This window comes from Stegostoma tigrinum, chromosome 26 (assembly GCF_030684315.1).
Source record: "Stegostoma tigrinum isolate sSteTig4 chromosome 26, sSteTig4.hap1, whole genome shotgun sequence".
Classification (NCBI taxonomy): domain Eukaryota; kingdom Metazoa; phylum Chordata; class Chondrichthyes; order Orectolobiformes; family Stegostomatidae; genus Stegostoma; species Stegostoma tigrinum.
The window spans coordinates 12973160-12986915 of record NC_081379.1 but is presented as its reverse complement, the minus strand read 5'-3'; the positions used below and the strand labels follow the sequence as shown (position 1 = coordinate 12986915).

General features: G+C 39.6%; 1 protein-coding gene across 4 annotated transcripts in view; it reads right to left on the bottom strand.

Moving 5' to 3' along the window:
* ankrd13a (ankyrin repeat domain 13A) overlaps window positions 1-13756 on the bottom strand; it is a 40871-nt gene that overhangs the window by 12050 nt on the left and 15065 nt on the right. For all 4 annotated transcript variants that reach the window (XM_048556498.2, XM_048556499.1, XM_048556500.2 and 1 more), the window contains 6 exons: window positions 13515-13658; window positions 12271-12460; window positions 8140-8206; window positions 7390-7471; window positions 4295-4359; window positions 3613-3743 (listed from right to left, as the gene is read on the bottom strand). In XM_048556498.2, the coding sequence (XP_048412455.1) occupies window positions 3613-3743; window positions 4295-4359; window positions 7390-7471; window positions 8140-8206; window positions 12271-12460; window positions 13515-13658 (679 nt within the window). The remainder of the gene's footprint in view (window positions 1-3612; window positions 3744-4294; window positions 4360-7389; window positions 7472-8139; window positions 8207-12270; window positions 12461-13514; window positions 13659-13756) is intronic.

Genomic DNA, 13756 nt, shown 5'->3' with positions numbered 1-13756 from the left:
TCCCTAGGATGGGGGATTTCAAAGACATGAGGCGCATTTTAAGGTGACAGGAGAGATTTAAAAAAGACATGAGGCAAATTTTTTACAGAGGGTGGATAGTGTGTGGAATGAACTTCCCGATGAAGCGGTGGATGCAGATGCAATTACAATTAATAGCTTCAAATGGAGTGGTGAAAGATACAGGACAGATGTCAGAGGTAGTTTATTTACTCAGACTAGTAAGGGAATGGAACGCTTTGCCTGCAACGGTAGTAGGTTCGCCAACTTTAAGTACATTTAAGTCATCATTGGACAAGCATATGGACGTACATGGAATAGTGTAGGTTAGATGGGCTTCAGATTGGTATGACAGGTCAGCATAACATAGAGGGCAGAACGGCCTATACTGTGCTGTTATGTTCTATGTACAGTGTTTAAAAGACATTTGGATGGATATATGAATAGGCAAAGTTTGGAAGGATATGGGCCTGGAGCAGGCAGGTGGGACTAGTTCAGTTCGAGATAATGTTCGGCGTAGACTCCTTGGACCGAAGGGTCTGTTTCCAAGCTGAATGATTCTATGACTCGATAACTGAATTCAGAGTTGGATCTCTTCCTTTTATCGGTCACACAAGGGAAGAATTCCTGGGTAAAAGTTTTGAATACTCCTTTCAGGTGATACTTCTCTGATCAAGATGCTTCCTGGAAGAGGGATCAATCTTTTCCAAAGATACACACACTTCTACATGCATGGTGCAGCCTTGAACAGTGGAAAGTCGAGACTGATTTCTTTTCATCATGTGCTAACTAGGAATGTCTCCCACTCTTCTTTGCCCTCCGTTTGCTGGAAGGATTTACAAGTTGATACTCAATTGGCTTAGTGCATTTGTGAATACACCTTCCAGGGCCATCTAGTCCTGCAGTGGGACTTGAACACAGACCCTTCTGGTTACGATGCAGGGAAGCTATTACTGGGGTGCCAAGCTCCAAAAGTAGATTCACAGGAATGCAATTAGATAAAACAGGTTAAAACCAAACAAAAGAAAGCTTTTAGTAAGAGTAAATAAAAAGTAGCTCTTCGAAAAGGAGAGGGCTGAGAGAAAAGCAAAGAAATTTGGGTTAAGACCAAATACCCATTACTTGAATTGCAAAACGCACACCCAACAATGTTGTAGAAAATGGGAGTTACAGATGCATAGGATATACAGAAATATAGCAGAAGTCATGGAGAGTTATAGGACTGGAAGAGGTTACAGATATCAGGGTAGCTTTAGCAGACACAAGGATTTGTCTCAGCATAAGTTTATGGAGAGTGGAAGGCAGGAAGTCAACCAGGAGAACAGTGGAATAGGTGAACCTGCAGCCAGCAAAACATAATCTACGTGGTCAGTCCAGTTCAGTTTCTGGTCAATGGTAACCCCCAGATGTTGAAAATGAGTGACTGAGTGATGACAATGCCATTGAATGTCAAGGGATGGCGTTTAGACTGTCTCTTAATGGAGATGGCTGTTGTCTGGTTTTTGTGTAGCGCGAGTGTCGCATGCCACTTTTCAACCCAGGTCTTGCTGCACTTGAACATGGACAGCTTCAACATCTAAACAGTGGTGAATGATGATGAATGTCATGCAGTCACTGGCAAACATCTGACTTCTGATCGTATGGTGAAGGGAACATTGATGAAGTAGGTGATGATGTCTGGGCCTAATGCAGCAATTCACCTACACCTTGTGATGCGGAATAGAGAACAGCAACTAACATTGGCCTAGCCAATAACGCTCATATTCCATGAAGGAATAAATTTAAATTAAAAACTGTAATTTTCACCCACATTACTTGCCTTCAGTTAGCAGCCTTCTCAAAATCTGATTAAAATAGAGGCAGGATAAGATGGGACATTTTTCCACTGGAGCATAGGAAGTTGAGGGGTGCCCTCACAGGTTTATAAAATCATAAGGGGCATAGATAAGGTGAATAGTCAAGGCTTTTCCCTGGGGTGGGCAGTTCAAAATGAGAGGGCATATTTTTAAGGCGAGGGGAGAAGAATTTAAAAGAAACCCGAGTGTGGTTCATACAGGGAACAAACAGCCAGAGAAAGTAGTGGATACCGTTATAGCTACGAGACTTTAAAAAAACATCTGGACATGTACACGAATAGGAAAATGTTTAGAGGGATATGGGCCAAAATGTTGGTAAATGGACCTAGTTTAGTTTGTGAAATGTGGTCAGCATGGATGAATTGAACTGAAGGGTCTATTTCTGTGCTGTATGGCTCCAATGATTGCCTACCACTCTGCACCATCTTCTAATTACTCAGCTTTTCATTTGAGAGAGCTGGGCATCATTGCTGACAACATTTGTTACTCATCCCTAGTTGCCCTCAAAAGGTGGTGAGCTGCCTTCTTGAACTGTTACAGTCTACCTGCTGTAGGTTAACCTACCATGCCACTAGGGAGGGAATTCCAGGATTTTCAACCAGTGACAGTGAAGGAACAGCAGTTTGGTGAGCGGCTTGGCAGTAAACTTGAAGGTGGTAAATCTTTGAATTTCTGCATGGCATCTTGTACATAGTACGCACTGCTGCTACAGAGTGTCGGTGGTGGAGGGAGTGGATGCTTATGGACGTAGTGCCAACAAGTGGGCTGCCTTGTCCTGGATGGGTCAAGCTTCCTCAGTGTTGTTGGAGCAACATCCATCCAGCAAGGTATGGAGTATTCCATCACAATCCTGACTTATGCCTTGAACATGGATAGGTTTGGGCAAGTCAGGAGATGAGCTACTCTCCACAGTACTCATAGCCTCTGACCGGCTCTTGTAGCCACTGTTTATTTGGTGAGTCCAATTGAGTTACAGGTAATTGGTAACCCCCAGGATGTTGATTGTGAGAGATTCACTAATGGTAACAGTATTGAATGTCAAGAAGAAGTGGTTAGATTGTGTCTTACAGGTGATAGTCAAAGCCCATTTGTGTGGTGAGAATGTTACTTGCTACTTGTCAGCCCAAGTCTGGATATTGTCCAGATCTTGTTGCATTTGAACATGGACTACTTTGGCATCTCAGGAGTTGCAAATGGTGCTGAACGTTGTGCAGTCATCTGAATATCCCCACTTCTAACCTTATGCTTGAGCGATGGTCACTGATGAAGCAACTGAAGATATTTGGACCTTGGACACTACCCTGGGGAACTCCTGCAGAGATGTTCTTAAGCTGAGATGACTGACCTCCAACAACCACAACCACCTCGTGCTCGGACTCCTTGATGCCACACTCAATCGAATACAGCCTTTATAAACTCAAGGGCAGTCACTCTTACCTCACCTCTGGAATTCAGCTCTTTTGTCCATGTTTGAATGAAGGCCTTAATGAGGTCAGGAGCTGAGTGGTCCTGGCGGAAGCCAAACTGGATGTCACTGAGCAGCTTGTTCATGACCAAACGTGAGGCTTAATAGCACTATCGATGACACCTTCTATCACTTTATTTCGTAACTGAGTGTAGACTGATGGGGCAGTAATTGGTTGGGTTGGATTTCTTCTGCTTTTTATGTGCTAGATTTTCCACATTGTTGGAATACATTACATTCATATAAAATACATTTCCTCTATCAGTATTCTTGGGTTACTATCAATGATCTTACTTGCGTGTTTTGACAGAGAGCTCCATAGGTCGACCAATATCTCGGTCTCCAAGGTCAAACTCTGGGTTGAAATATTCCTCTGGTGTGATGGATGTCACATTGTTCATAGTTGCAGTTTCTGTAATGAGGTGCTGCAAATATAAAGACAAGACAGTAATAGAGATCATGTCTATGCTAGCAAATGTTCAAACACATCAGCTTATACAAGAAAAGGTGTGTATGTATCTGCACAAACCAGGAGATAATTATATCTGGACACATTCAGCTCAATTTTATGAATGGTCATACAATCAAACTATGAAATTTCCATCCAATTTTCACTATATACACTTGGGTATTTTGTGTGTTTGTGCTTTCAAGTGAAGTAGACAATGCACTCAATGTTAACGAGTTATGGTTATTAGAATTCTTAAAATCTATGACCTGTCTGGATTTCAAAAGCACAATCCATTGTCTAAAGACCAATTAGTATCTGTCTTCATTGAGATGGGGGTATAAAGACTAAATCAGTGGTATTTATTAAGATGGGAGTACTTGCAGTGCAGTGCAGCACTGAGACCCAAGACGTTGGTGGGAAAAGAAAAGCAAACAGCAATTTTCAGCTGTCATGTTGGCTTCTAGTTATCTGGAATAGAGAAATGAAACACGAAAGGCTGCCTAGGAACTGTTCTCTCTAATTTACCCCATTCTGTGGGCTGATGTGCTCCTCCACTTTTCCCAGCAGAGATTCAAGCAGATTTTTATCATCTGTGAAATAAAATAAACAGTAAAGTTAGAAAACAATTGGGCAGTGTTTTCAAGTATTTCAAATTGAAAGGGAAGCTTCTCCATAAATAACTGATCTTATGAAATTGGAATCAAAGCAGATAAAGGAGTAAGAACATTAGCTCAAGTTAAATATAGAGCATCCAACAACAAATCTGTTGAAACATGATAGACAAGAACATGAACTAGAAATCAGAGTTCTCAATGCTCACTGTGCAGCCAGAGCAAAAAGGTTGTTCTGAAAACTGACATTTTATAAAAGTACTGAATATTGAAGAACCGGCAGGTATGAATGGGATTGATCAGCTAGAACAGGTATGCAATGGCCTGGTCATTTATTCCACTGAAGTGCTCATCTATATTCTTAAAAAAAGTAAATTCATTTAAAAATTCAGTTATTCTGTTTTCTTAAAGTCTAGCACTTAGATAGTACCTTCCACTATTTCAGGACATCCCAAAGTGGTGCACAGGTAACAAAGCACTTTTTGAAATGTAGTCACTGCTGTGGTGTAGGTACTGTGGCAGCTAATTTCCAAAGAGCAAGTTCCCACAGGAACAAATGACCAAGTTAACTGTTTTAATTGTTGGTTGCAGGCTAGGAATTGGCCAGGCCATTTTGATTAATGCTACAAGATCTTTTCAGTCCACCCAAGTTGTCAGACAGAGCTTCTGTGCCACTTCTCTCCCTAACATACAGCTCTCTTTGGCCTACACAGAAATGCCAGCTTAATGTTCATATTCAAGTTGCTGAAGTGGATTGAGAATCTGTAGTACAACCTTTTGATTTAGAGGCAAAAACCTAGCGATGAGCTAACACTGACAGTTAGTGGTACTCACTGTCAGTTTACTCTAAACCAGTAAACTGAAGATGATTTTGGCATCATTAAGATGGGAGGAACACATTATTTTTAGTCTCTGCACTCCACGGGTAACAATGAAATTTGAAATTTGACTATTTTACCCTATAACCGATTTTGCCAATCCTATGCTTTCTTCTATATTTTTGTTTCCTTTATTGTTTCATGGGATGTAGGCGTACTGATAAAGCTGGACATTTATTCCCCATCCCTAATTGCCCTTGAACTGAGTGTCTTGCTAGGCCATTTCAGAAGTTGGTTAAGATTCAGCCACATTTTTGCATCTAGGACAGACCATGCAAAAGATGGCTGATTTCCTTCTATAAAGGGCAATTTATAATAGTTTCATGGTCAAAGTTACTGCAACAAGTTTTCAATTATTAATTGAACAATGGCAATGGGGAGTAGCGTTAGAGTTGGTGGCACTATCACTGGACAATTATTCCAGAGACCCAGATAATATTCTGGGGACCTGGGTTCAAATCCTGCCATGGCACACGGTAGAATTTGAATTCGATAAAAATTTGGAACTAAAATAACTGGCCCAATGAAGCCAGACATGTGGCAAATTAATGCTGTCTACTTTCAGAGTCACACAATACAGAGTTGTGTAAAGTTGTAACTAAGTACAACAATGGGTATCATTGTATATCCCACTCTTAAACAAGCAAGAATCAAACATATTACTGCTAGACAGTCACATGTCAGACAGAGCTCAACTATATTTATCAGAATGTAGTTCAGTTGTTTGGTTTCTAGTGACGTAGAAGCCAATTAACCACTTGCTCAATGAAACAAGGGAAGTAGCCAGTTGTTCGTTACCTTCACAGTTCTTGTTCTCTCTGGGCGTTTCTAAATGATTGGTGGGATTGCTCAGTGAAACACTGAAAATAGGGGTCAGCTTTCAGACGGGCAACAATTTGACAGCTCTCTACAATTTCTGAAGGAATTTATTATCTTAAAAGATACTTGCTGAAGGGCTTCATTTTTCTTAGCTGGTGTTTGTAAGTTTTAAAAGCAAGACAGTTAAAGGTGAGTGAATGACAAACTGCACCACATAGATGTCAATGAGGGTTAATGTGCAATTTTGGCAAGCTGGGGTAGTGCATGTTCAGTCCTCAATGCAATAGATCTGGAATAAATGATAGAAAGGAATAGGTGCTTTAACATAAAAAATTGAGATTACTGCAGGTTGGTTATAAGTAAAATGTCCAGATGCTGTGTTTGCACATGGTAGGTGTAAGCAAAGCAAAAATCAAGGTACAGCAGCTAAGATTTACACGTTCTTTTCTTTTCCCAAGCATGTTAAAATAGCAATAGAGTCATAAAGATCTACAGCATGGAAAAAGTCCCTTTGGTCCATCATATTCATGCCACTTAAAAACAACTACCTAACTATTCTAATTCCATTTTCCAGCACTAGGCCATTAGCCTTGTATGTTTTAGCATCATAAGTGCACATGTAAATATTTCTTAAAATATTATGAAGGTTTCTGCCTCTGCCACCCTTACAGGCAATAAGTTCCAGATTCCCATTACCCTCTGGGTGAAAAACAGAAACAGTACAATTCAGTTACTACTGTCACCACCATGCGAGTTTACAGAGTCGCCTTCCTTCGCAGAACAGTTACACATAGGAGTTGTTTTCTTGCCTTTGGTAGCACATATATCAGTCTTGATGGTATAGTTTAAAACCTTAAATTTATTTTCCAAAGATTGTGCATTTTGTTTAATAAAATACTGCACATATTTTGTACTGTGGAGCAAATATGATTAACATTGAAATTATATTGGAATGCACTAGCATAAAACATGGTCCTATTTTCTATCAAATATATTAAGCCTCATGAGCCAAATGAAGATCAGCTGTGGTGTACAATGAAGCATAGTTAAAACGTGACTAGATTTTTAAGAAATCATGTGAATTGTAATGCTAAAGCTATATCCTTGGATTTGTGTTCCATCTATACGTGAAGAGAAAATTACGTTTTATTCAAATTCAAAGATCATCAACAGTATTTTTTCATGGGATTGGGGAGGGCATATAAAGAAAAATATTCACTTGCAAGTTAAATATGGACAAAGTAGCAGGCTGGACCAACTGATCTTTCTCAAATATCAGATATCACATTTCCACATTGGTTTATTTCTATACCTTTATATTTGGTCTTCTCATCATCAGTCAGGTGTTCTGTTCGGCTTCTGGTTACCACATCAACATTGTTCACAGTGAAAACCTAGAAAAATAAATTCAGAAACACTCGTGGATCTAAGCATTCATTTCACTCCTTACTTTTCTCCTTTACTTCCTGGAAATGGAAATTCACATTGAAATACTAAAAGGTTTTCACATCGAATGTACAAGACTAACTAGTGACTAATAACAGACCCAACATAAAAGCTCATTACTGCAAATGCTGGAAATCTGAAATAAAAACAGAAACTGCTTTCAGCACTCAGCAAATCAGCATCTGTGCAGAGAGAAACAAATGTAACATTTCAGGCTATGACCTTTTAGCAAAACTATTAACAGTCCACTCATTTGTAGAGCACATTCCTGCAGGTGGACCTGCTAACATGTTTATCTAACTCGACTCTGCAGTATAGAAATTGAGGTCCAAATCCTCTATCACCACCACCACGTCCCTACTCCTGTTCTCTCCCCAACACAAGAATATGTATCTAGAACTTTTGGATGTTTATCTGGATGTTGATTATCTATTTTCACTTCCTTTTCCTCTTTCTGCTGGTGTCTGAGAACATGACCTATATCTCTATCATGAGCTGATTATTTCTTAAGAGAAAAGGAGATGATCCTGAGAAGCCCAGGATGCCTCCCTCAAGAGTTTTCATCCTAGTGGACTGAAATGCAAGGAAGAAAACCTGGAAACATATTTTGCTGTACCTTGGCCTCATATGCTTGAACAACATCAGTCTTGTCTGTTCGCCAGCCCCAGAATCCACATTTGTTCCTATGGAACAAGCAGAGTTAAGCACAATATTTTTCACCTTCTTAATACCACACCTCTTCCTCCCATTCATCTTTGGCAAGTACAATTGTCAGAAAAACACAGCTGGCTCTTGGTTACTGAAGCAATTTGATCACCAGTCATTTATTAAAAAAGAATTGTATTTGCAAGATCCTCCAAAGAATGACTGTTACCGTCATTGTCCTTATGACAATACATACTGCATAATATCTGGGTTGGGACTCTTAAATTTCTTCTAACTTTGTGTTCTTACCTCGTCCACAAAAAGGTAAAAAGGATAACATTAAATACTGACCCCAAGACAGCACACTCATTAATCCCAAGTCCAAAGATACAGCACCACCAGCTTTTACTCCTTCAGCTTGGTCAACCTCAGAACTCAACAGCTGAGAAATTAGATCACATACCTGATAACTATCAGCAAAGCTACTTTAAAGTTGTGTTGAGCCGGACACACATCCACAGGTGAGTTAGTTTATCACGTTGCAGTCTATTCATAATTCTGATTTTTTTTTAAAAATTGGAAACTGTTGATGACGATGAGCAAAAGTTGCAACTTTTAAAGAATTTTCCATACTCCATCTCCAAATGACAAGTTAAAAGATGTGATCAGAGATAATGGAGACTGCAGATGCTGGGGAACCCAAGACAACAAAGTGTGAAGCTGGATGAACACAGCAGGCCAAGCAGCATCTCAGGAGCACAAAAGCTGACGTTTCGGGCCTAGACACTTCAGAGGGCTCTGATGATGGGTCTAGGCCCGAAACGTCAGCTTTTGTGCTCCTGAGATGCTGCTTGGCCTGCTGTGTTCATCCAGCTTCACACTTTGTTATATTAAGTTAAAGATGTCACCCTTTTCAAATAAGCTATCATTATGGAATGTTTCTTGTTTAGTTTCAAATTCAAATGAAATGAAAACCACTTGTGACCATTCCACTTTCCAATCCTCCATGTAGTCAGAATTAAAGCAGATTGGAAGCTTTTTTTAAAAAAAATGACAAAATAACTGCAATTTCTCAAAAAAAACCAACTATGTTTTAGCTAAGGTTGATGCTGTTGTTTTTTTAAAAATTGTTTTCCTACCCCATTCAAAAAAGCTTTTCAAACAAGGATTTTGCTTCAACACTTAAAAGAATTCTTCACAAAATAAAGACTGCATGTGATTTTTAAAAACTTGAGTTTTTCTGTGTAGTCGATTTTCCACAGCCTGGCCCATCTTAATTAATGTAGCATTTGTGTGACACCAGTCAGATGCTTGTTTAACATCTCGGATCACCATTCTGTGGGCTTTGAGAGTGAATGAGACTGAAGGTGAATAAGAAAGTGATATGAAGAGCAGGAAATGGGAGAAGTTACAAGGGCAAATGAATGAGAACAAATGAACCGAACAAATGAAGTTGTGCGAGAGCGCGAGCGAGAGCATGAGAGCAATAACTCTGTAAATACATCTGTTGATGGACACAGCCCACAGAACCTTCACACCCCAGAAAACACATGTAATTCAAATCTCATGACTCAAAATGAAAAAGTTCAAATATTCCAATTAGCTACCATAAAAGGACACAATGACAGTTAGGTCATTTGGCCCATTGAATTTGCTCTGCCATTCAATCATGGCTGATATATCTCTTAGTCACATTCTCCTGCATTCTACCAGTAACCCCTGAACCCTTATGAATCGAGACCTTATCTCTGTTTTAAATACACTCATCAATTTGGCCTCCACAGCCTTCTATAGGAATAGGTTACACAGATTAACCGCCCTCACCTCTGAAGGGTCACTCCTTCACTGAGACAGTAGGTTTGGATTCTAGTCTCTCCTACTTGTGGAAAGATCTCATCCACATCCTCTCTATCCTGGCCTCACAGTATTCTGTACGTTTCAATGCAATCTCCCCTCACCCCATCCTTCTAAACTCAAATGAAGTACAGACCAAGAGTCCTAAACTGCTCCTGATAATGACAAGCCATTCATTCTCAGCAGAGATAGTAGAAACTGTCAATGCTGGAGAATCTGACATAACTAGCAGTAGAGATGGATGAACACAGTAGGCTGAGGAGCAGGAAAGCTGACGTTTCAGGTTGAGACCCTTCTTCAGAAAATTTGTGTTCACCCAGCTCTACACCCTGTTCATTCATTCTCAGCATCATTCTTTAAATTTATTTAAAAAGACTGATAATTCATCTACCCTAAAAATCTCAATTCCAAAGAATCAATTTGTGAAGAAATTACCCCACTACGAAAAGGTTCATGCGCCTATTGAAATATGGAATATAATAACACAGAAATTTTCATCTTGTCTTTTCAATCAAATAGAGACATTCAAGGGAGTGTATTTCCTTAAAACACAAAAGGGACAGAGGTGAAGGAAATGTCTTAAGCAACTGTATTTATGACAATATTATGAAATTCAGAAGATGGCACTATTTGTTACTACACACAAGCAAAAAATGTGACAACTCTGCATTTTTTGCACTTCAATGTGTCAAATGTATTTAAGGAAAACAGCAGTCTCTTCATGCTGCTTTCAATGGAGGTAGAATTAAAAATTTAGAAGCCACTCCGTTTCTGCAAGCTTCTTCCACCAAAAGAAAATTTAATTCTCTAATGATTTCTAAATTTCCTCTGCCAAGATTTATGTAACACTTGTAATGCCACATTTATTCCTAGTGGCAATTAAGGCTTTTTCCCTTTTGGGCCAGAAAACCTACTTTAACGACTGATCACCCTCAAAAGTACAACAGACTGTCCATTACATTAGAGGATCATAACTGGGAGTCTGAGAGATTTTTGCTATATTCACGCCAAATCATTATCATTTGAGAATAAATTATTTCCATTCTGCACGCAGGCTTTCCAAAAAATGAAGTCAAACTGATTACTACCAAGTGTAAGTGTTATACAATTCATTACTAAGAACACGAACCTCAAAAATAACCCATTTAAAAAAAAAATTGGTGGTCCCTAGCAGCTGTTTACAGGGCCAAGCGTGACATGGGTGGCTGATTAAACTTCCTCCGCTGTTGGAAGCTTGCAGTTTCTAGTCAGGGTCCTGCAGTATCACAAATACCAAGTGTGTACAGCATGAATGTTGACCTTAATTGCATTGAAAAAAAGTGAGTCTGGAGCTTACATGCACATCACACCTGGCGATTCATCTGATTTTCAATCATGTCAGCTTGCTGACTGATAATAAAATGTGAGGCTGGACGAACACAGCAGGCCAAGCAGCATCTCAGGAGCACAAAAGCTGACGTTTCGGACCTGGACCCCTCATCAGATGAGGGGTCCAGGCACGAAACGTCAGCTTTTGTGCTCCTGAGATGCTGCTTGGCCTGCTGTGTTCGTCCAGCCTCACATTTTATTATCTTGGAATTCTCCAGCATCTGCAGTTCCCATTATCTCTGACTATGATTTACTGTCTGGTTTTACAATGTGACTGAAGCCATTGTTGAAAAAAAATGCCCAATTATCAAAATAATGACAAAAGACAAATGAAATTGGCTACTGATCAGAAAATGCAAGGTCAGCTCATTTGTTGTCAATCACATTAGGTACTTTTGCATTTCTCACAACAGAGATTCACAGGTAGGGTATAAAGCATTCACTAAAACCACAGGTCACACAGGTGGGTGACCACCCCTGACATATTTACACTTAATTGTCACCAAAATCTCAAAATTGTGGCACTCCTTGACTCAGTCAGTTTCTGCTTCTCCTATATGTCATACCCTACATTTATGGCCCACTAATTACAACTCAGTTTGTCTCATTCTTGCTCCTATTTTGTCAGTCTTGGAAATGACTTGGATATGGCTGAAATCTAATAGTTTTACATCAATTATTATAATTGTGCATTAAGTCCTGAGGGAGGGTAAAGGCTGTTTTATCATCTATAGCAAATCATCTACATTACATGATCTCTTGTAGTTCATCAATCTTCCAAAAATCAAAAAAAGTCAGACCCACCAGATTCCTCATGACCTTAATATTTGCTTGTCACACTGTACACTGAACCTCAAATGGCTAGTATTGTCAGCATTACCTCTCGAAGGATATATTTTTTGTGTCAAGGCATGTAGAAACGATAGGGGATGTAAGGCGATTTGCAATCTGGTCCTTTGTTGGTCTTATGGAAGATAAAGCGAGGCCTTGTTGCTCTTCTGAAAGTGTAAAATGTTCTCGGTCTACAACTTGGTTATCGTGGTCTATCTCTATAAATTCTGCTGAGTCAGCTGTCATCAGAAAGAAAAATCATGGCAATCTTAATTGTAATGAGGAACTTAACAAAACACAATAAATCGTTTATAATTTATAATAATGTGATGAAAAATATTTACATGTTTAATACTTATGGGTTGAGTTCAAATATTTTTGCTAAGAACTTTACTCACGTGTCACTAATTCACATTGACAATACAGCTTCATAAGGGCTAACATCCTGTACAAAAGGTAACTTTTATCACATGAATTCAAACATTGGGAATTTGGACAATTTAGTAATGAGAGTCACCTTGGGTAAACTTGAACTGACCTTGTTTTCCAGCTGGCAAATGGGTGTAGCAATTAGAGAGGAGGTCCTCTGTTTCCCTTTTCCCACTCCTAGCCTTTCATCTCCCAGGAGGGAAGCCAACCATAACATGACTCGTGCCACTCCAGCTAATATCAGGATGGCACCAGAGACCTATCACTGAGTTGTAGGAGGCAACATAGCATCAGAAGTAGGCCATGTCGGTCCTTGGAGCCTGCTTTGCCATTCAACATGACCGCTGATCATCCAACTCAGTATCCTGTTCCATTTTCTCCCTAAATCCTTTGACCCCCTTAGCACAAAGACTAGATCAATCTCCTTCTTGAAAACATTGAATGTTTTGCCCTCAATCACACTGTGGCAGAGAAGACCCCAGGTTGTGGACTACCTGGTCATTAAAACATCCTTCGTGCGTTCACAGATCTCGTCTAGTCAAAATATTATAGGTTTCTACGATATTCCCCCTTATTCTTCTAGGGGCCAGTGAAAGTAGACCTGATCAATCCAATTCTCCTCATACATCAATCTGCTAAATCTTCATTGCATTCCTTGCGTAGCTAAATCAGCCTTCCTCATTGGGCCCAATTGCCTTTCCTAGACCCTATACATTGTCCAATAACTTTGTTTGATCAATTTTTTGATTTACAATGTGGTTGCAACTATTGTTTAGGGAGCAGGGGAGGTGGTGATTTGTGGAAGAGAAAATAAATTTTGAAACTTCAGACCTACTTGAGATTAAAAAAAACTATAATACTCACCCTTGCCCTGAAACATATAGGTGCGATGGCCCCTTTCCCACTTCATATTCTCAAAGTTCAGTAAGGTTGTATCCACTCGCAGATTGGCACCACTCTTCCATACACGGTACACATCACTTGGGCACATCTTTGACACCAGGGGAACTGGGAAAAGTGAGAAGAAAGGAGGAAATATGTAGGGGTGAGAAGACGATTTTTAAAAGACATTTGCAAGACAAAAGTTTTGTTTTCCTTGTACTTAT